Source organism: Ciconia boyciana, chromosome 16 (assembly GCF_034638445.1).
Source record: "Ciconia boyciana chromosome 16, ASM3463844v1, whole genome shotgun sequence".
Taxonomy (NCBI): Eukaryota; Metazoa; Chordata; class Aves; order Ciconiiformes; family Ciconiidae; genus Ciconia; species Ciconia boyciana.
The window spans coordinates 1,367,164-1,390,221 of NC_132949.1; the positions used below are offsets into that span (position 1 = coordinate 1,367,164).

A 23,058-nucleotide genomic window follows, 5' to 3' on the forward strand; every position below is an offset into this window, starting at 1 on the left:
CCTTTGCAGAGCAACACCCAGAGTAGCGGCGATTCTGGCTTGGGCTGCGATACCAGCTCACCAGAGGACCACATCCTGCAGGACTCATCCTCTTCCCCCAGAACCCTTACCCTGCAGCATTTACATCCCAATTCACAAAAAGCACAACAAAAGGATGCTACTGAGTGTGAGAAAAACCAGGAATGGCTACAGGGAACCACTGCTACAACTGGGAGCTGCCGGTGGGAGAAAACTGAAAATAAAGGGGAGAGGTAAAATTGAAAGGAGAAGTTAAAATGTTGGCACCTCCAGGGAGGGTGCCAGCTAACATTTTCCTCTCCTTCCTCGTGCTGAGGAAGATCACCCAGAAACGCGGGCCAGGGCGGTCAGAGCCTCGAGCCCAGGAGACCCCGTCCTCAGCACACCCCTGCAGACAGACAGACGCCTTCAGAAGGAAAAGGTTGGCGGGACGTGAAGCAGCTCTGGACAAGGGACGAGCAGCGTGGCCAGGGAGCAGAGGCCAGACCTTAGAGACGTTGCAAAGGAAACAGAAGTAAAATCTGCTCCCTGCCTTGCTGTGTGGGTGCACAAAGAGCAGATATCCTGCCATCCTGCTCAGGCCAAAAGCAGAGTCAGCAGGTCCCTGCCACTGCTGCCCTCAGCTCGGAGCTCATCCACTTCCTCCCCTCACACAATCTACAGCCCCGCAGAAATGCACTTTGCGACTGGAAGGCCGTTCTGGCGTCTTCCAGAAACAACAGCGGAGAGGAAGAGCGTTTCCACAAAGAGGATCTATTCTGGTGCTACAGGAACTAGGAGCAACGTGGGAGAGAAGGGAACTGTAGGAAACAGCTGAAAACATGTTTTAAAATGTTTTAAAAGGATTTTTGTTGTTTCTTATCTTAGTGGGGAACCATGGGCTTGAATGCCTTAGATTCAAACCCCTTTGATTGTTTAACATTTGGAGTTCATCTGTGAGCTTCCCAGAGCAGCGGGTACGGGCACATGTGGCAAAGACAGGCTGGGCTGTCCATGAACCAGCAGCCATCCCTCACCTTCAGCTCCCCTGTCAGCACACCTCCTCCTCACCTACCCCGTCAGCAACTGAAGACCAGAACAAAGAGGTCCACAATGTGGCTTAATTCCACGGAGATACTTGTGACATGGAAAACCAGGCAGTTTGTACTCAAGGGACCACCAAGGATAACCTGGCAATGGATGGAAGAGGAACATGGGGTGCAAGGACCCGGTGGCTTGAGAAACCAAACACAGGCAGAGGAGCCACCTACCCCCGAAGCACTCAGCTGAAGAGCCGAGAACCTGGAGCAAGGAGAGGGGCAACACTGCAGAGCAGTTATAAACCAGTGCCTGGTCCCACAGGAGGGATCTTCCCCACACCTCTGAAAAGCAAAGCGGCTCAGAGCAGAGACCCTTCTCCAGAAGCACCTCTCAACGTGGACAGGGCAAGAGGACGTGCAAACCCCTCTGGCTGCAGCCTCCTCCAACAGGCAGGTCAGCAAGGCAAGGGCCTGTCTCCCGAGAGGAGCGCTCTGAGCACGGACGGGAATTCAGGAGAGGAAGTTTACGTGGCCGTTTCCTCTGCTGGTTGCTTTCCCTCGGCCGTCCTTCCTCCCAGAAGATAACTCGAACTTTGTACAGAAGTGTCGTTAGCGCAGGCCGTCTCCTCTAACCACGCCTGAGCCATCAGCAGGAAGCAAAAAAAACTGCATTTGTGTGGAGTGACGACATCCTCCAAACTGTGCTGTTTTGGACACCGAGCGTTTGGAGGGACAGAGTCACGGCGAAGGAATGCAGAGCCCCGGTCACTGCCGGGTTCCTCCGCTGCGCTGCGACGGAGATGCTGTGTTTGAAGGGCTGCACTGAGCGCAAACGCCTGCCGTGAAGGTGTGCTGGCCGCTGCGCTACCAGGGGAGGGCAGAGGGGAATCTCTTTTCCATCCGCACAGGAGCGAGACCATGGGGTTATTTCCTGACCTCGAGCAGCCTCTCTGCAGCTCCTCTTCCCCAACTGGGACAACAGCAACTCCGGCCTCCCTAGGAGGGGCCTCTCGGACAGGCTTGTGTCAACACTGGGAAGCCAACACCTTCCTGTTAGAAGTTAAATACTCTGTTTACAGACCTTAACGCGACCTTCAGCAGCACTCTGCCAAACCTCACTCCGTTCCCCGGCTCAAGGCTCCCGGAGGGCAGCAGGACACAGACCCGCACCTTTACAGGAACGCGCTTAATGCTTAACCACAAGAAAGGGAACACTCTCCCCAGTTCACTCACAGCTCTGCGCGCCTGACTTCAAGCTTTTTAACTGCTCTGTTACCTGATCATCTTTCCAACACAGCAAGCCTTTCAACCAAGCCTCCCCGCAGCCCAGCCCAAGCTGCCGTCCCCAGCCCCGGCCCGCTGACCAGCGGCTGCGATAATTAATAACTCGCTGGCAGAAGCTGCCCATGCTTTTTGCTGGCCAGCAAACATCTGGGACTGCTCATATTCCTTCCCCTGGAACCCTCTTCACCACTTTTAATGCAACTCCCCTGTTTCGTAGCCTCAGCTTGCACCATCTTCCCAGCTCGGTAAATCTAAACTTCCTACCTCGCCACTCCCATAAGTTGCCCGACACAGAACGTCGCTGGATGCCAGGGGTGGCCCAATAAAAGCAGCCAGTTCCCAATAAAAGCAGCAGCACCGCAAGAGCCAAGATAATTCAGGCAAGCATAAGGGCCGGAGTTGAGAAGGCCTGCTGCTTTGGAAGAAATCGAAGGATGATGGAGGGAGAGGGAACATACACGTCCATTGTTTAGACAGGGAAAAGCAGGGAGGGACAGCTATGCCCAGGGCTGGCTCCTTCTCCCCCTTGACTGCCACTTTTCACAGGAGCATATTTTGATGGAGTGGAGCGCCTGATCAAAGAAAGCAGGAATGAAGGAGGAGACCAAAGACGGAGCTTCAGGGAAAGAATAAATGAGTCTTTGCAGAAGACCTGGAGGAACAAGGAGAGGGTGGGCCCAGAATTCAGCTCTGGAGTGGAGGCGGGGAGGTGCTCTGCAGCCTAGCGCGTTTCTGAAGGCAGGTGTGCCCTTGCCGCAGCACTTCAGAGCATCGGTCAAAGCAAGTATGCAAACTTGACAGGCGATGGATCATTCAAGAGAAGGCTAGACAGCTTGCTACCAGCCCCTTGAAATGCCAGGGTAACCTGGGGGCTGATGCTATAGATAAGCCCTTATTCCTTTGTGGGGATTTCTGCAGGACAAACATCTTCACCAGCCTTGTGACCAGCGTTTCAGGTCAAGCATTGTGAGGGCCCCAGTGTTCAACCCCGGGCAGCAGACAGTCGCCTCTGGGCAGCCAGTCTAAGAGCTCAGCACATCCTAAGTGCAGTTTCAAGGCACTGCAGAGAAACGTTTTGGCTCAGCCAGAATAGAAAGCAATTCTTGAAAGTGCTCTTTGTTTCCCTGAAAAATCCAGGCTGGCATTCAGACTCCTGCTTGGGGTTTCAGTCAAAGAAGTTAGGACCAAAGTGTCAGAATTCAGAGTGAAAGCTGGAAAGTTGGACTATTTCCTTGTGTCAGAGAAAGCATGGGGAAAGAAAAAAATATGCCCTGCTTAAAAACTTCATGTACGTTTGCAAACCCACAAGTCATTAAACACAGAAAAAGCCATTAGTTCTGTAGGACCCACAAAAATGTCGTGCTCTCCCCCTGCTGACTCTGCAGTTTGCCGAAAACCTTATTCCCAGCCCAGCGCTGTCGTGACTGGTAGTGCTGGGGCAGAGGCCTGCTAAAAGGCAGTGGATTAAGTTATTGTTAGAAAAAAACAAAAGATGTTAATTTCAGCCCCACAAAAGCAACAGTATTTGCAGAATCAGAGAGATCAAGCCCAGCAAAGAGCCACTTTATTTCAGTCCCCAAGGAGGCCAATTCGAACTGGAGCAAAAGGAAAAGCTAAACTTCTAACAGCCTCTGAACGACCCCAATTTTTTAAAAATCAATTCCTGAAGCAACACCTCTATGTGTGTGTTCCTTTTTATTATTATTTTGGTTGAAACCAGAAAGCTGAGGGTCAGCAGCAAGAACCGCATCGCTGAGAAGCCGTGTTTATTTTACCCAGCCCAGGCAGGTTGGGATGTAAGGCCCGTGAAGGTTTTATAGGCTGCCTGGATTTCCTATTCTGCGGATACAGAACCTAAAGCCCACCAGAAGGCGGACTGGAAGCAGCATTTTATGCACCAAATGAATGCTTCACTTGCTGCTGGAGGGACTAAAAGACCTGGTGTTCCAGCACAGGGCAGGTCATGCACGGGGCCAGCACCTCCTCTGCTGCTGCCTGCATGCCCATAAGCGATGCTGCTCAGAGCAGCCGACCAGAACAGCTCCCACCTGTACTGGGCAGACTGGAGGGGGAGGCTGGAGGAGGTGCCGAGCGGTTTCTCTGCTGCAGCCAAATTAACTACATTCCCAGGCTCCGCGGAGGGCTTAGGGGGATGTCAAGCAGCATCAGCACTGACCTGTGAACAAAGTGCATTCTTGTGGATCTTCTTGTAAATAAGAGCTGGGCAGATAAAACAAATGAGGCTTCCCATCGTAGCACCTGTCAGGCCCAGGACTGTTTCCACTGGCAAAGAAGAAGAAAAGTCAGCAAAGTCCCCTTCCAGGACAGCCAGAGCAGCAGCACATGGCAGCTGTCTGAGCCCCCGGGCAGGCTGGGGCACGAGCCCAGCGGGCCTGGCCATCCCACCCAGAAAAGCAAATAAAAGAGACCAGAGAAAATAGACAAGCAACCAGCCCTTGCCCCCAACTCCTCACTCACCATTTGGGATCATGATGCCTCCTACCATGGTTCCAAACACAACAGCCAGCGTCAGGGCTTTGAACCGAAGTGGGGGCATATAACCCCCAGCAGCGAAGGTGCCGTCTTTTTGCTGGAAGAGAAAGGGCAGGAGGGGGAGAATGAGTTTAGCCCCCGCATCACACCCACACAATTCCTAAGCCATTACCCCAGCAGGCTCCAGCAGCTTCGTCACCTCCACGCTATGGTCTCTACAGAGGTGAATGCTAGGGGGGGCAGTTAGATGCGGTTGAGCAGTTTTAATATGCGACAGCATTTGAACCTTCAAAACAAGAGTGAGGGGGGCACGGAGCCAAAGCTGCTGTTTCCATCCTGCCCCAAATGTGAACCGTACAGCTGTATCCGAATCCCTGTGCCAGTGCTGCAGCCGCCCAGCCTCAGCGAGCAGCCCCAAGGCCAAGGGCATGAGAAAGAGGCACAGCTCAGAAGGCAGGAGGGGGAACGGTCACAGGGGGAAGAGCTCTGGTTTTGCTACGGCAAGGTGTCCCCTAACACCTCCGGGAGCAGGGCTATTCCCACCTCGTTACAACACGTGTACCAGCCCCTCCGACGTGACGGAAGACACCCTGGCTGGATGGCAGAGAGGATGATCGGTGCTGCTGGGGAGCTGCTGACACTGGAGGGTTTCCAGATGCCTTCCACTTCCCATCCCATCCCCACCCTCCGAGCAGGAGGTGCGGAAGGCAGAGGACCCAGCGAACCCACACGCCCTGGAGAACCAGCGGGTCCCTGCTCTCCTGGCCGCACAGATGGGAGAAGAAAGCAAAGTGACAGGTTCAGAGCCCAAAGAGCAACGAGCAGAGCCCAGGTGAGAACCAAGTCCTTCCCAAACGTTTCCAGAGCTTACTCCTCTGCACCCACTGGCTTTCACCGATGGTCTTCCCCCATCCCCAGGCCCTCCCAATGTGAGAAAAGAGCCGGGGGCTTCTCACAGGCAGAAGTGGCAGGATTTAGAGCTATAAATTGCTCAAGTTTTATTTCCTGCTCTAAGAGGTTTCTATTTATGCAGATACACAAAGGCCTCAGAACATTCCCACAATCTCTTACTGTTATTTACTGAATACCATCGGCATGCTTAGTGCTGTACAATACACAGAGGAGAACACGCTACTGCCACAAGGGACTTACAGTCTAAATCAGACAGACCAACTATAGTCACAAAGGCTGTCTGAAGATCTGACCCTGGGAAAGGTGAACGTGTGGGAGAGGGCTGTATTCCACCGCACGCTTCTGCACCAGACCGGCACCAAACAGCCAGGGGAGGCACTGGAGGAAGGGGACATCTGAACCCGGAGGGGAGAAGGCTGCTCAGGGGGCTACTGACAAAGGTGCAAGGATGAGAATAATAATAAAAGAGCAGAAATGAGCAGGCACGCACAGAAGCAAGAAGAAATGAGGCTGGGCTGGGCTCTGAGGCCAGGAACAGAAGCTTGAGCTAAATGCAAAGCAAGACCGAGTTGGCTAGCAAAAGGATGCCAGCTGGAGCAGCAGGAAATAAGGAGGCTCCTCTGTTTCCAAAAGCACATTTCTCCCTCTTCCTGAGAGGGAGAACCACCCCGGCTCTGAACTGTGTAACACTTCTGCGCGAGAGCCGAAATCCCCAGCGGAGAAGGGAGGTAGCAGCCATGGGACTTGGGGCGCAGCAGAGCAATAGCAGGCTTCAGGCTCGCAACTCCAGCACTTCTGCCCATGAAATTCCTCCGCAGAGAGGACAAGAACCTCAAAGTACCAGAGATTAACCGTTCTGCAGAGCAGGATTTACAGACTGCCACGGGCCTCCTGCTGCACCGTTACCACACACCAGGCACGCACAATTTCACTGTCAGTTGAGGGTTTGTCCCTCTGGACAGCGAGTACCTACCACAGGTCAGAAATATGCAGTTGTCAACGGAGTCTCACAGAACCAAGGCACGTTTGTAGCCTAGGTTGGCAGCCAGCAGCAGAAGCCAAAGAGTCACAGTAGCCCTTCAAAAAGCAAGTTTCAAAGGTGCACACCAAGGCAGTCAGCTGCTCCTGGCCACACAAGAGGATCTTACCTGCTGCTCAAAGAGAAGGGTGTTCAGCGCCTGTCTGCACGGGAGAATCATCATCGGAAACCCCACAGCTACTGACATCATGAATCCCACTCGAATCATCTCCGTCACAAGGTTGGAAGGGAAGTTCATTAGGACGTTCCCAGCAATGGCTTCAGTGTAACTCACGTAGCCAAAGAAGCCCACCTGTCCGGCAGGAGGGGAGGTGAGCGGATGGGGTTGGACTCCAAAACACTTTCATATCTGCTCTTTACAAACAGGTGGAGGTCAGCAACCTCCCGTGAGTTAGGGCCAGCCAGACAAGGAGGGAGCGTGGGGCCACCTCCCCAGGCAACCTGCCAGCAGCCCTAGCTGCAGCACCCCCAAAAGCTGAGACAGGCAGTTAACGAATAGTGGGACCTTCCTAAAAGCAGAGTTTCTGCCTAAATACAGGGGGCTTTCATGGAGGACGTTGCAGCGAGGGAACGCTGCCACTGCCCATGACACAGGGCAGCGACGCCCTGCTTGCTGCCAGGCCCATGGACCGGCCCCCTCTGATGAAGGAGGGGCCGTAACGATTCCCCGCAGCAGCCTAGCTCACAGGGGCAGGCTCTTCTCAGGAATTATTAACTCGGTTTTATTAACTGGTGCCTTATGAGGCATAACATCCTTCACATCTTTCCAATTGCAACAGGCTGAAAGAAGCTCTCCTAAACTCTGGGGAGCATCTCCAGCTCCAGGCTGGGCCCTGGAAGGCAGACAGCAGGCTGATGCACACGGAAGAGCTGGGTCTCCACTCTGCCTCTGCCCGCGGAAATGTGCCACTCTGAAAATTTGGACTCTCCAAATGCCTCCTGCAATGTTCGGTTCATCATCTCCCATCTAATTTTGCTTTCAGCAAAATGACTTATCTTTCAGAATAAATATAGATAAGCAGAAACCAGCCCCAACTGAAGATAAATCATCATCCCCGTTGCGTGACTCCTGGCAAGGAAAGAGAAGGGGAAGTTTCTTACCGTAATGTAAAAGGTGGTGACCACGTTTAGGGAAGAAGCAAATATGGAGCTCATGATTTTAACAGACGGCTCATCCAAGCTATCATAGGTAGGCAAGACCTGACTGTAGAAAAGGGTAAATTATTTAAGGAAACCTTCTGCAGAGAGAGAAAAACCCAACTCCAGCATGTTCCTGCCTCAGCCCAGCAGCAAAGAATCCCTGACACCTTCCCCCTATGGAGCATAAACACTCGCTGCTATTCCACAATTTATATTGCTAATGCCAAGAGATTTCAGAACACTCATAACTTTAAGTGTTGCAAAAATATTCCTGCTCTCCCCACCCCACCACGTGGAGCTAAACGTGTGATGTAAACATTTTGGTTCAAAAGTGTTGCAAAATGAATGACCGTTTGTTCCAGTGAAACACCAGTGGCACCAGGCCAGGCAGCGCATTGGAGATTATTGTTCTTGGAGCTCTCTATGCTGATAATTAAAGCAATGCAGTGTTTACAGAGTAAAAGCAGGAAGAAGGTTAGAGCATCACACTGTCTAAAAGAAAAGTTAAATAAACAAAACTAAATGCAGCGCCTGTCATATTTCAGCGCTGCTGCTAAAGCTCAGTTCATAGGAAGCTGGGAGCACCAATTACACGGGATTTGGGGTATTTACAGACCTGGAAAGCATGTGGAATGTACTTTTTGACATCAGGTGCATATTTTAGCAACTCATTAACCTCTTGTTACGTTAATTCAAGTGGCTACATCCTGGCTTCATGTTACTGAAGGAACTCTCACGAGAAGTTCACGGGAGAGCATCCAGTTAGATGGGAAGGGGGTATCCCCAGCTCCAGTGGGCACAAAGCCATTAACAGAAAGTGTGTCAAGCTGAGGCCAAGCAGAAAAGTCCTTAACCCTTAATCCCTTAACGTCAAACGGTTCTGCACAAAGGAAGCTGAGCACGTCGGCTCGCAGGAACCCGCGAGACACACGGGGTCTGTGAATGCAGCACCGTGACAGCCATTTACCGGCAGGGAGCGAGGAGACCAGCTTCCCCAGGAGTCTCTCCATTTCAGATTCCTCCCTGCCCTCAACGCAGCGGCCTCCGCTAGATTAACCAACTACGTCCCAGACTTCAGCCCCAGGAGGGGAAAGCGGGCCAGCCAAACATCCAGGCCCAGGAAGGAGAAGAAAGGAGAGAAGCAGAGAGGCTCTGCAGTGTGTGGGACGGCACAGCCAGGCCAGGTTCGTGTCAGTGCAGGAGCAACAGCAGTGACATGGGGGAAAGTGCCAGGCAAAGTCCAGCTGCACCCAGGCCTCCTGCGATCACCTAACGGCACTCGTTTGGTCAACTTGGGTTTGGAGGACCAGCACAGCGTCCCTCAAGCCCCCACGACACGCTGCTGGGCCCTCCTGACCATCACCACCTCTCAAGGCAGAGCAAGAGGACAAGAAGCATGCAACAGGCAGCATGTCCTGACGTGCCCAGCATTTATTTTTCAGCAAAATGACTGCACTGAAGGCCAGCGAAGGATCAGGGATCCTTCCCCGTGTTATCTGTTACACCGCACCTCAAAGAGGGCACAAGCAGATGGTTCCTCCTGAGCAGAGAGCAGGCAAGTCAGCACAAGCATTAAGAGCCGCCTCGGAGAAAGCAGCCGTGCTTCAGAGATGGCCAGAGCTACCTCAGAGTGTCTGTTCTTCACCTTCGCTGTAGGGACCACCTGGTACAGGCTCTCTGAGCACAGGACTAACTCAGCCTGCAGGGAACGGATCCTCACAGAGGCAGTGAACAACACCCTGACTTTTATTATCCCTGTGAATTCAGCATTTTTGCATCCATCTGCACCAGAATAGCCACCTCCAGAAATTAGAAGTTTTCTCCTGGAAGGCGCTACTGACTCCTCTTTAATGAGAGGGTTCAGTGACTTGACCAAGGTCACGCAAGGAGGCTACAGCAGAGGTAAGCCTGGAGTCCTCGCACTCCCAGCTCTCAGCTCCACAGCAAATTTCCACGCTACGTAACTGTAGAGGAGCGACCTACTTTGCAACTTCAGCAACAACAGGATAGCTTTTAGAGAGCGAAGGACATTGAACTCAGAAGTAAAGCAGCGTCAAGTTTTTCAAGCTAGAATAATAGTGCATTTATTTGTCCTTACTGTATGCTGCATTTACGTGCTGAAGGAAAAGGATTTCTGCTTTATGTTAGAATTATTTATTTTTTTAAAAGGTGATTCAGGGGTTAGCAAAATTAAACCAGCCTAGCTGAGAATAACATGCTTATAAAGGTTGCCTGGGCTGGAGACAGCATGTTGCCCCAATGCTTGGAAAAAAACGCATAGCTTTCGGTTCGGCTTGCCACGTAAGTGCTGTAATGGAGCCTATATTTAGGTACGTGCACACTGGTCCAGACCAAACGATTTCCCTGCATTTCCAACTCCTGGAAAAATTGTGCTGCGTACTGTGTGGCTACCATAAGAAAAAAAAATTGCAATTTAAAAACTCTAAAATGTTAACAAGGTAAAGCTGTAAAAGACTACAACTCCCTTCACCAGTTGTAATGGAGACATTAAACAGCAAGACTGGAGCGTGTTCGGGTAGGAACCGAGCTGCCAAGAGAGCCGATAAGTGGAAAATGATGATTTGGATCTTGCGTGTGGGTGTAAACACAGCAGTCTGAACAAATTTTATCTGTCACATTCATTTACTGTTGGCATGTTACCCATTTGCTAGAACTACAGCGGGGAAAGCCCGACTCTGCCAGCCTTCCAAATGAGGATGGTCTTTTCCGCGTCCACATTTGGATTTACACTTCTATTTAAAGTCTGTTACTATTCTGGCCAGGCACGTATTGCTCACTTGCCATTTTGGTGCAGAAGGTAATGCTGCTAGAAACGTGAAAATAGCCTGGTCTGCCATCACGTCTTTCCACGTGCCAGTGGAAACCCTCATTAAAAGCAGGTAACTGGAAATGCACGAACAACTCTCCAAAGTCAACGACTTTGTGATCTTCTGAGTCTCCCAAAGAAATTCAGGGAAGCAGAGAGGAGCTGCGAGTGTACGCTACCCTGCAGGGGGCCCTGCGGCCATTAGGCGACGCAGCCCCGCTGCCTCTCCTGGTACTAAATCATTCCCTTCAAGAAACAGGGGAAATTCATCACTTCTGCAGCTGTACCAGAAGCAACGTGCATTACACTGAGGATCTGTTTGGCCCAAATCACCTTGTGTTGCACAAGTACAATAACTCCCAAGTGAAATATAACTCCCTCCTCTATCTAGGTAACAAAAGGGTCACAACTGAATGAGATGCTGTACTTCAGTGGGCTGTAAAATATTTTGATTAAAATAAAATAGGAAACCAGATGGTATCTATCCCTTGCAGATCCTCATGACCCTCTGCCCTCACAAAAACTCATTGCGCACCACAACTGCCAGAAGTGGGAATGGCAGGTACTTACGACTGACAGGCAAAAGACATGCCAAAGATGGGGATGCAGCGAAAAATGCCCTCCCAACGAGTGTAACTAACTCGCTGCAGCCACTGCCCACTGAAGAGGCCGTGCTTGAAGGACGACAGGACAATCTGCAGCCAAGAGAAAGGAAAGGAGTTAAGATCCAACCCAAAACAACTTCATGGCAGCAGTAATGCCAGTGCTGGGCTGAAAGGCAGCGTGCGGCAGCTCTGAGAGCAACAGCTTATGCTGCCTACCACGGCCCGACCTCTGTTAGTCAAATTCCCCAGCTCCCCGCCCGCACACTTTATTAAAGCTCCCAGCAACCTCCATAGGCCCCTTGCCACCAAGGATCCCGGGGTGTATTTTAAAAGACCTATGACATTCCCGCTTTGTTTGATGCCATCGGACATCATAACACACACCAGGGTGGAATAATTTCCACTGACACATTTAACAGGGAGAATTATTGTTCCCAGCAATTTCTTTTGCACTTTTTTAAAGACCCTTTTAAATCCAAACGGGAAGCAACATTTGTCCTGGAGAATCCTGTTCAGTGGAGAGAGACAAAGGTTCCTAAAACAGGAGCCCACCTGCACGCTGCTACTCCAGAGCCATTTAACACCACCAGTTCACCAAAGACAAGGATAAACTTCATGAAAACAGGGGGAGCGAGGCACCCAGACGAGGCCAGGGGAGCGCTTTTGCCATTGACGGGGAAACTGGCAGGCATTGGGTTGCACAGGAAACAGAAGGTAAATATGTCTGAATGCCTGTTTATAATATCGCCTGAATGGGGGTTTTCTAATCCCCAGAGATTATGTTTTAGTGCAGCCAACTCTCATGAAATGTTGTGGTTTTCTTAAAGGCACAACTCCTGGAACACGGCAGTTTTGTAAAACACTCATTTACAGTTTCCAGCCTCCTTACAAAGGCAAGCTCAGAAGTGTGACCCAGCACAACCTACTAAAAAAAGTTAAGTGGAAAGAATTTCCACACCTCCCTTTTCTTCCTTTTGTTTCAGCTCTTCCAGTCCTGAAATGTGGGAGACAGGGCTGGGGCTCCACGAGCAAACCACATGAGCATCCGAACAAACCACATGAGCATCCGTGAGGTGAAACTTGAAGTCATTAAAAAGCAAGTGAAAGTCTCCACCTCTCAGTAAATGGTGCTATACAATGGGGCTCGGCCAAGCCAAACAGGGCCAGCTTTAGGTAACTCTCAGCTTACCCTACTTAATCTAAATGGTCAAGAATCCATTCACCTCAGTAAAGAAAAACTTTTCTAGAAATGTCTAAGAACAAATATATACCACATACCACACTTAAGACTTTACAAAGCTTTCGATGCTCAAGAAATAGAAGTGCTGGTGTCCAACAAATAAAACTACTTACAGCCTGAAAGACATTAACCATCAGCTGCAAAAAAGCATGCAAAGTACACGCTTGGGTTCTTAACAAGAACTGCCTTCCCCCTACAGATCAGAAGCATCAAGGTTTTCAAGGCAAAACAGTAACACATGATGAAAGTCCTTCTGCTTCCAGGCACTCTTCCCCACATCTTCCATCCTTTGATTTAAAGTTCAGAGCCCTATATTATAAGACACCAAGAAGCAGAATAAACCACAACTCGATTTGTGGTTTATTATTATTTGTGCCACCACAGGCCCTAACATTTCTAATAGCTTACAGACCCACTGGCCAGTTTCTACAGCCTGTACCTCCCCACCTCCACCAGCTCAAGAGCATGGGCAGCCAGATCACTCATCATGCCCGGCACTAGCAGCACTAATTATCAGGAAGGATATTTTAAACTTGAAGCTTGCACCTGCAGGCTGTCCCAGCGGGAACATCTGTGTTAAAACAACAGGAAAACAGCATTCCCAGCGTCGATACTCACCACAAACATGAACACCGTGTAAAAGATCAGAGCCATGGCACTGAATGACTGTATGGAGGCCATCATGTTCCTCTGGAGGCTCAATGGAAGTACAATGCACAGGGAGACGGCAAAGAGCAGGACTATCCGGAAACTGCCCGACACCTGGAAAAGGGACCTGCATAAAGAACTGGAGCACGAAGGATACTCAAAACATCCCACCAAATTAGCAAACCCCGATGCGGTTAATTTTTCCAGAGTGAGAAAGAACATAAAGCCAGGATCGATTTCAAATGTTAAATTCTGCTTCTGTACGTATTTAAAGATTTGATGCTGAAAGCTTGCCATTTCTTTGGCTAGGTCTGTGATTAGCTTATACAGTCACTGGGTGCCACTGTTGCTCTACACAGTGCGTGACAGGTCCATCCTGAAGTGGAAGTATTGGGGGTGGGGGGGGGTGGGGGTGTTTAAATGCTATTCCAGCAGAAACTACTTAAGTATTTTCATGCAATTAAATAAAAACTAAACTTACTTGGGAAACAAGAGATTGAAGTCTTGAAAATTCTGATCCAGAAAATTAATCAAAGTCTCACATTGCTATTTATTATAGCTGAACACTCTGAAATGCTTGGAAATATTTAATACCTAATTTGGCTGCAGCCACAACGCATCTTTTTAACTTCACAGTCCCTTAATCGCAGCCTAGCAGCATCAGGCGCAGCAGACAACAGCCCCGCCAAGAATCCTTCCACATGTCCATTTTGCTTCCCCGCACGGCCCTCGCGCCAGCTCCGAGTGTGGCTGCTCACAGCTCTCCAGGAAAAGCAGCAAGAGCCTCCTGCCCACGAGGAGCACCTCAGCGAGCACCTCGCCACCACACGTCTTGAGCCAACCCCGGGCTGGTCACACAGCTTATTTTATTTTAAAGAGGAGGCAGGCGCACAGTAACTTTGGCCACCAAAACAGCAAGGGACAGGACAAAAATCCTCCTTGAACTAGAGGGCTGCAAGGGGGTGAGAGCTGGGACAGAGGAACTGTCTGTCACTACCCGTTAGGGACAGGAATTAAGACAGGAAGCATCATCTCCTCCAGGAATCTGCTCCAGAATTAATAGAGACCAAGTTAAAAAGAATTCCTTTGTTGGAAGTGCCTTATTGGAGGTTTTACACATCTGATTGTTCGCCATATGTCGGGGCTTCCAAGACTTCATAGAGCTAAATGCTCCGTGCACAAGGCGTGCCATTAAAGCTCACCACGAGATGACCCCACAACGCCTCGTGGGCTGCTGAGCGCTCAACTAAGGCAGGACGCTCTTTGCTGTATCTAAGGCACGCACGGCTCGATGCAAGAAGAATTGGGATCACTGTCTGCATTGTGGATGTGATCCAGTGAGGATTTATTTACCTGAAATCCAAGCAGCCGGGCAAAGAAGTTGGACCCCAAATCACCAATGACAACATAGAAAGCAATGCAAGTTCCCAGCATCAGCCCAATCATGCTGCAAAAACAACAAAACACACACAGGTTAGGAGGCTGGAGCAGGAACCCTGGAACGCAGCTCCTGCTCCTGGGCAGGTGTGTGTCAGCAGCCCCGTTCCCAGCGGATCTGTGCTCTGCAGCCCTCACGAGAGGATGAGGCTTTGTTAATGCTAAGGCTACCTTAGAGACACCTGGAGACACCGCCTGGGACTGCCGTAACTGAGCCAGCAGCGATGGGGTCCCCACCGATGACACGTGAGCAGTGAGAACACCGCTACATGCCCTGCGTGGAGCAGGGCTACAGTTCATATGCTGGGAGCGAGAGACATCCTACATACGCTGCAGCCGCTGGTGAAGGATTAAGAGAAAGGTTTAGCACCGAGAAGGTCTCAAGGGCTACACCCTGCACACAACTGCAACAGCTGAAGATTGCTTTGGATCCTACTGCACCTGCCGTTTACCAAGGAACGTCCAGAAGAGTTAAACAGAAACAGCTAAAATTGTACATTTAAAGTGACTTAAAATCTTGTGCAGCCACTTGCTTGCGTTCAGAGGCAGAGCAGCCTCAGCATGCCTTGCTTCAGCCTACATCCACCCTCTAACACAACCTTCTGGACTTTCATGGTGGAGACGAGCCCCAGGTTTTGCTGAACCCACACTGAAAAACACGTTTAGCAACCAATAATAAAGTAGGTTTTTCTGTCCACAGGGATACAGCGGGCTGCGAGCTCGCCCTCACAGCCGTATGAGCAGGCTGTGCATCACTACTGGTGCTAGAGGGGAGGACCACGCTTTTATCCCAGGCTCGTGAAGGGCAGGCCACCAGTTCCGCATACAACCCTAGTAAAATAAAAACCAGGGAACTTCCATCCACCTCACATTTACACCTAACATCTTGGCTAGAGATGCCGTTCTGGTAACAACCCTTGCATGGGTTTAACTGCTGTTTGGAGCCACAGAAAAAAACAGACCTTGGAGATGGCAAGAACTCCTTTATTTCTCGGAAAAACACTTAAAAAGAATCAGCAAGAGGTTCTCTCAGCCCCACGCCCCGCAGCAGGGGCCTACCATGAAAGTCTCGATACCAAATCGGCTCTCAGACTTCTTTCCACAAAATGGACCACACTTTAATGAAAAGATTGTCTTACGAACTGCTTCTCCTCCCATTCATGATTGCATGGACCACTTTCCCTCCCAGTTCCAATTATATAACATCCCTGTGGCAATTACAGCAATTGCTTGCACGGGCAAGTAACATCTGAGAAATATTCTGTGTATTTTTAGTGCTCTGCAGCAGTTTGCAGCTGGGAAGAGGCCACTGACTGGCCTGGGCTCAAAACGCCTCCACCAACGAATCTCTGCTGGAAAAAGCAGTGCTGTAACGACGTCCCATCGCCCATCACGACTGCTGAACGAGACCTGCGGGGGAGCTTCTACTTGGACTGGGGTCATCTGAGGAACCTGAAATGGAGACAGGACTTCCCCCACAAGGCATCGCCTAACGCCTGGCATCTGGCGGAGGAAAGCAGCACCCACTGTGAGGAGCGGGCAGGACCAGAGCAGCTAAAGGGTGGATCCGAGGTACTGAACGCTCTCCCTCCCACTTACTCACGGCAATCTTGGCAGAGATTTCACCCCTGGAAAACATCCACAAGTGACATGCCCATGATTTCATAGCACACACAGCAGAGCGGGAGATGAGTTCATTCCCCAACTTCTGTGCTCCCACTATCTGGAAAGCGTTCCTGTCTCCACTCAGGAACGGCTGGGACATGCTGAAGGCGACACCTGCGAGCTGTGCTTAGGGGATCTCACTTACGCTCTTGTTCAAGTTCTAGGTGGCAAGGAAGACTTCTGGGATCAGAGAAGGCAGGAGGGTAAGAAACGAGAGCGCAGCAAGGCCACAGGAGGCTCCAGAGCAGTATTTTTCATTAAAGAAAAACAAACTATTCAAGCCTTAAATAAGTAGCAGATTACCTTGTTTCCACCAACATTTTTCCTGCTTTTCCATAGGCATGAAATGCTGGCATAGAGAGGGGGGGAAAAGAAAAAAAAAAGATTTAGTTATTCAAAGAAAGGTCCAGAATGCGGCACACACATGAGTTCGACATTAAACAGTAATAGCGACAAAGGGCAGTGCAGCAGGAACCCACCGGTGTTGTGTTTTGGGGCTGTTTCCCTCGCCCGCCCTCCCGTTTTCTTTTTCAGACATGCCCTCTGCAAACTGAAAACCACATAAGACGGGAACAAAGATGAGGAAAAGATAGAAAGCAGGTTCTTTTTTTTTTTTCCTGTTTAAATAAAAAAGTGGTGTGAAGTAGCAGTCACACATGGCAACCATTAAAAGAAAGTCAGCGCGGAAGAGAAAATATGCATGTATAAGATGCTGTGTGGCAAAAAGTTACTGCAGTGCAAAATTCCAATCAAACTCTCATTTTTATTTTTATCTTCCCACTATAACTGAACCGCCTGACGTTGCTGGATGGGAGATCTGAGATGGTGCCCAGAACGTTCAATCCCATACCCAGAATACCCAGTACTCACAACCCACACCAAAGGGCTGCTGCCAAGAGACGTTTTCTTTCCCCTCCCATACTTGGGTTGTAGCTTGTAGCAAAAAATGATCAGTAGTCTTTAAATCATTGTGTTTTTTCTTAAAAAGCAAATGCCAAGAAAACTCCGCTTGTATTTTTAGATCTTACTGGGTAGAATGAGAATTGAGACCTCCAGTTCCAAGCACAGACCACATTGCCCAATTCTGTCAGTCTTTAAATGCAGAGGTCCAACATGAAAACCACCACCCTGGACTCCCCTTTGTCTTCTCTCAAGGTACAGCACACATTCCTGGAGGCCACCAGAAAACAAACTTTATCCGCTTCTGGAAGCATCTTCTGCTATTTTAAATATTAACTTACAAACTCCGATTTCTTTGGACTCTGCTTGAGCTAAAAATTAAGGAAACAAGATGTTCTCCCACAGAATGAGAAAAAAGCTTGGCAGGAGACCCACAGCAGAAAAATAAACCAGAGCTGTTATGTGGGGTAGCACCGAAAATAGCCGATGGCTCGGTGACAGACCGGGTGGAACAGCCACCACCAGGCGTGCTGCCCGCGTGCAGAGAGCGGCCGCACCGCTTCGGGCTCCAGCCCTCACCTCCTCTGGGAGCTCGCGACGGTAAGGGGAAAAGGCAACAGCCCTTGGGGGGTTCAGTCACACAGCCAAAGGGCCAGGGATGAGAGAGAGAGGAACCAGCAAGAGGAAAACATCCCTCCCGGAGACGAGGTCATTAGGGAGCCAAGCTCCAGAAGGGCTGCCGCGCTGCACTGCTCCTGCGAGCTCCTGCTTTACATCACTCAGAAGGGTAGGTGCCTCCAGATAACAGAGGCCAGAGATGCTGAGAAACAATCAGTCTCCTTGGCTGTTCTGAAGTGATGTTCTAACGAGAACAAGCCTTCAAACGTTAGGTCAGATGTGGGGACACTGGAAAAACTGGATCCTTTATCTTCTCAAGGAGGAAGGAGATGATGACTGTAAAATAAATAGGACAGCCAAGCATCTTTGGAACGGGACCTCTAGATGCCTAACAAGCTGAGCAGAGCTGAATCTGCTCAGTAATTAGAGAAGCCCTTTTAAACCAAGTGTGGTTACTAGAACGGGCAACCCGTGTTTCAGCACTTTTCTCTGCAGGGAGCGGAGCCGAGCTGCCTCCCGGGGTGCAGCGTGCTGCTGACGGGGTCGGTACCCAGCACAAGTAGCCAGGAAAGACCCAGGCCACTTTCAGCAGCTGTAAGGGGAGGCATTAACTCATCTCCTGGTCAAAGTCTGTCTGGGGACTGCATCCCGCTTCCCTTCTTGTCCACACATCTGCCTAAGGCCCTTCCCTTCCACGCAGTGCAGGAGAACAGCGGTGAAGAGCAAAATATTTTGAATAACCCCTGCAGGCACAGAGCACTGCCAAGCGAAGACGTCTGGGCTAGATAGCAGCCTGTTACGACCCTGGCTCTTTTGTGGCTGTAACGATTGCTCTCAGTGTTCCTCCGGAAGGGACTGGCTGACTGAAGTTAATTTGCAAAACTTTCTTACGTCTTTCAGCACTGCCAAAGTCTCCCACAGAATCAGCTGCAGGGGCTGCCAGGATCTCTCGCAGATGTACCAGGGCACAAGCCCACGGTGACAAAGGCTGTCTGTGTGGAGCTGCTCAACCTTGATCCATTAGGATGCATTATAGGAGCGCTGCCTTTCCTCTCAGGGCTGTCCCTCCCGGTGGCACCTCTCCCAGGGCAGAGGCATTTCTTTCAGCGCCAGCGTTTGCGTGCCAGGAAGTTTAGAAGCATTACTGGCCCTCTGTGTATTTGAGCCCCTTGGCTTCAGAAAGTGCGGAGGATCCCTTCTTCCTGGGAGACGCTCCAAGGTGGAGGGGACTCTCTGTACTTCGGGGAAGCGGCACACAAAGACGTGTTGTAAGGGGGCAGGGAGAGGCAACTCAGGCAGCTGGGCTGGGAGCAGTGGGGCCAAGTCGGACGCTACCTGGGGGCTCCCCCTTCCCCCCAGCATCACAGGCACAACCTCCAAGACCACAGAACTTCTTGATCTTTTCCCTTTCTAGCAGATAGAACTTGGCAGAGGCCAAGACGTGCAGCCCGGCAGCAGCATCTCGGGCGCTCTGAGGATGGAGGAAACCCATCTGTCAGCGACATGGTCAGCAAGCGAGCCGTGCGTTTCTTTAGCTCTTTTACCAATGGCAATGCCAGCCAGCTCTCTCCTCCCCCAGAGAAATAAGGGAAACCGAGTAAAAGATTACTTTTCTTGTCGTTTCACATGCCAACAGAGAGGACTGGAACCCGACCACCTCCTCCTGCCCCCCAAGTCGGTCAGAATCAGAAGAGAGGTCACAGGCGGAGGCCAACCCTGGCGCCAGCGCAGAGGCGACGAGCTCCGAGGAAGAGGGCTGGCAAGCTCTGCCAAAAACCCACACATGAATCTTGCAGATGTTTTTATTTTCTTGGCCACTTGGAACCTTGCGCGCTGTTTCCTCTCTGCTCTGCCATAAACGCGCACACAGCTCGGATCCAGGCAGCCCGAGCTCCATGCCAGGCTCTCCGCTGGCAGAACCCGATGTCCTCGGCAGCACACTGGGTGGGGAAGCTCGCGGCTTTCGTGCCGAGACCAGTAATTTACACCAGACACCCGCTACGCCAGCTCCCGAAAACTTGGGTTTTGATCAGTCAGTGCTGCATCTCCTCCCCTGCCCCGCAGAGTCAAAACAATTCTGCGCCTATTAACTTCACTGTCAAGAGCAGAATTAAACCCTCGCGTTCCCCTGGGGACATGGGGCAGGGAGGAAGAGACTGACAGAGGAACAAAAACGCAAATTGAAAACTACATCAAGAAACCATTTGCTATTCCAACAATATCAGTATGAAAGTTGTAAATTAAGAGGTCAAAGTAAAACCGCAGTTAAAAAAAACCCAAGCCTTAGAGCTGAAAATTCTCACCGAGGCCGGGGTAGGTCCTGCGCTTGCTGAGATTGGCCGATTTCACCAGGAACATGCAGGATTGATGAGTCATCCAAGAACAGAAAATCAGCAGCAGAGCTCCCAGGACAATGCCACACTGAAACGGGAGAAGAAGGGGGAAAAGACAAGCGCAAGATGGAAAGTCAGTCGTTCCGCACAGCCTTATTGCCGTCCCTTACCACCTTTAGGCTCCCTTGCGTATTTCCTGCCGCATTTTGCCCGTTAAGAGAGTTCCCTCGACTTCAGAGCAGCCGGGAGAAACATGACGTACGAGCTCAATTTTACTCTCTCCGCAGCCCAAGGACGACACGGAGCAGCCGCCTGTTTCCCACAGCTTCCAGTTGCACCAATTTAAGCACCGAAGAGTGAACTGGGAGCCATTTGTGGAGCAGAACTTCCACGGCTCCCCCCGTGCATCCCCCAGCGCTCTCCGCAGCTCTCAGCGGGTTCACATGGAGCAAAGACAGACCACTCCTAACCCCGAGTGCAAACCCTGTTGTAAACTTATTTAATAAGAACTATTTGATAGCGTAAACTGATTACCACGTTCGCTACCAGCGCTGTCCTGCCTCGCTGGTTCACGCGTTTGCAGCGGGTGACGTTAACCCCCGGACGCTTTTGTGACTTTTTAAAGCAGGTGACTTTAAACAGGCAGAAGCGATGCCAGATCTTAACCACGGCTGCCCTTTTTCCTGCTGTATTTAAACCTGGTGTGGCCGTAGGGACGGTGGCAGCTCCTGGAGAGGGGGAGCGGGGCCACAGCTCAGCACAAGGACTCGACAGCCGGTTTGCAAACGCCTCCAAGCTGACCCGCGTTTATCACGCAGTTAATCCTTCAAATTTTTTTCCCTTCTACTCACAAAAAAGGCAGAAGTGATTACTTGGAGACCTCACGACAAAGAAAAACGTGTAGCTTGGTACAAAAGACGTCCGATCTCAGTCTCCAGCGCTTCCTCCGCTGCCCATCCTCTACCAACCACCACAGAACGCTGAACCACTCTCCGAATTCGCACCGCGGTGCAGATGCGGCCTCCGAGTGCCCTCCCCGGCCCTCGCCCGAGGCCGGGCAGCCTCGGACACCGCGGACGCCGCGCCAAGGAGCCCGTCGGGGCTTCGAGCCGCCGGGAGCGCAGACCGGCAGACCCAGCTCCCGGCCCCGCACCCCGCGGGGGGGACCAGCCCCGGGCCCCGCCGCCTCCCCCGACCCTCCCGCCGCCTCTCCCCGGCCCCAGCGCGGCGGGGACACGGGCGGGACCCCCCTCCCCACCCGCTCCGTTCGGCCACACCCGCGGGGACCCGGCCCCGCCAGCCTCTGCCGGGACGGCGGCGAGGGGGCCCAAGCGGCCGGCCCCGCCGCCCCGGGAGAAGGGCCCCCAGCGGGGGGGGGGGGGGGGGGGGGCCGGCGGCGGGGAGGGCGGCCCGGGGGCCGGCGGAGCGCTCACCTGCCGGAAGCAGAAGGGCACGGTGAGCACGCTCACCCCCACGATGCTGTTCACCACGTTCATGATCAGGCCCCAGTTGGAGCCCGCCGCTGCCGCCGCCATGGCCCGCGGCGGGGGCGTCCCCGCGGCGCCGGGTCTGGCTCGCAGCCGCCGCCCGAGCCCCCAGCTGACTCCTCAGCCGCCCGTGCCCGCCATGGCGGGACCGGACCCGCCCCGACCCGCCCCCGCCGCCGGCCCCGGCACCGGCCACAGCGGCACTTCCGGGTTCCGCTGCTCCGCTGGCGCTTCCGGGAAGTCGGGGGGCCGGGCAGCGAGACGCGGCGGGGCAGAGCGGCGCCGAGCGGGCTACTCCTGTCGCCTTGGAGGACCGTGCCCGCTGCTCCTGGGAGAGCTGGGGCGGGAGTGGAAGCGGGGTGTCCCCAAAGCGGGGGGCACCCCCGAGAGCCGGGCACACACGCACGGCCGCGCACGCATGCACATACGTGCAGATGCATGCACACGCACGCGTGTAGAGGCACGCACATGCATGCACACAGGCACGTACATGCAGAGGCATGCACATGCACGCACACGCATGTACCCGCGCAGGTGCCTGCACCTGCATGCATGCACACGCATGCAGACGCATCCCACGGGATCAGCAGCTTCACGGCAGTGGGTTGTTGCACGCCACGGCCCCGGGCCCTGCAGCGGGCCGAGGCCCCTTGCCCACACCGTGCTCTCGTGGGTGTCTGCCCGGCCGAACCCCCGCCGGCGCCCACCGAACCTCTCCAGGCTGTAGCACCGCGTGAGCCACGCTGTAAACACGTGCAACCCTTGCAAAAGCGGTGGCACCCGCCCGGGTGCGCGGAGCCCTGGGTGCACATCTGGGCATGCGTTCAGCTGTGCACGTGCAACGCACGCAGCGGCTCTGCTCCCCGTCCTGGCCGGAGGGGTCCCCGACTCCAGCGTGGCCGTGGGTCTGTCTGTCCGCAGCGGGGTCCCCCCGGCAGCCTGTTCTCAGAGGGTCCGAGCACCCCAAGGTTCCTCTCCCCAGGGGCCTCATGGTGTGCAGACAACCAGCTATGGGTGCTGCACCCTGGGCCCCGTGCCGTGGCCACAGGCCATGGGTGCCAAGCTCCATCGGGCACCTGCACGGCCACGGTAGCCGCTCACCCAGCGTCCAGGGGCTCCCTGCCCGCCGCAGGCATCTCCCCCCCTGGCCCTGCCCGCCTGCCCGCTTGCTCTCCATCCCCTCAGCAGGAGAAAACAAAAAAAAGAAAGAAAATAAAAAGCTGGAGGCGGGGGGCTCTGGATGGCTCCCCCAGGGCCACGCACCGCGGCAGGTCGGAAAGGCGCACGCCGACTGCACGCTGCCGTTGGAACGAAACACACGGCGCTTGTATAATTTGCAGCAATTGCAATGGGTAACCGCAGGAATTTGCTCTACAAAAGGTTTGCAGGGAGG

The 23,058-nt window shown here is 52.6% G+C and overlaps 1 protein-coding gene across 4 annotated transcripts in view; it reads right to left on the reverse strand.

Moving 5' to 3' along the window:
* The window catches only part of SLC38A10 (solute carrier family 38 member 10), a 38,673-nt gene extending 16,820 nt beyond the window's left edge, over nt 1–21,853 (reverse strand). For 3 of the 4 annotated variants that reach the window (XM_072881165.1, XM_072881164.1, XM_072881163.1), the window contains exons 1-10: nt 21,612–21,853; nt 20,149–20,266; nt 16,631–16,676; nt 14,579–14,672; nt 13,196–13,339; nt 11,303–11,427; nt 7,867–7,969; nt 6,875–7,057; nt 4,800–4,911; nt 4,498–4,604 (exon numbers count right to left, since the gene is read on the reverse strand). In XM_072881165.1, the coding sequence (XP_072737266.1) occupies nt 4,498–4,604; nt 4,800–4,911; nt 6,875–7,057; nt 7,867–7,969; nt 11,303–11,427; nt 13,196–13,339; nt 14,579–14,672; nt 16,631–16,676; nt 20,149–20,266; nt 21,612–21,713 (1,134 nt within the window). In that variant the 5' untranslated portion in view covers nt 21,714–21,853. The remainder of the gene's footprint in view (nt 1–4,497; nt 4,605–4,799; nt 4,912–6,874; nt 7,058–7,866; nt 7,970–11,302; nt 11,428–13,195; nt 13,340–14,578; nt 14,673–16,630; nt 16,677–20,148; nt 20,267–21,611) is intronic. The other variant, XM_072881166.1, reaches the window with a different exon arrangement.
* Between the last annotated feature and the right edge of the window lie 1,205 nt (nt 21,854–23,058).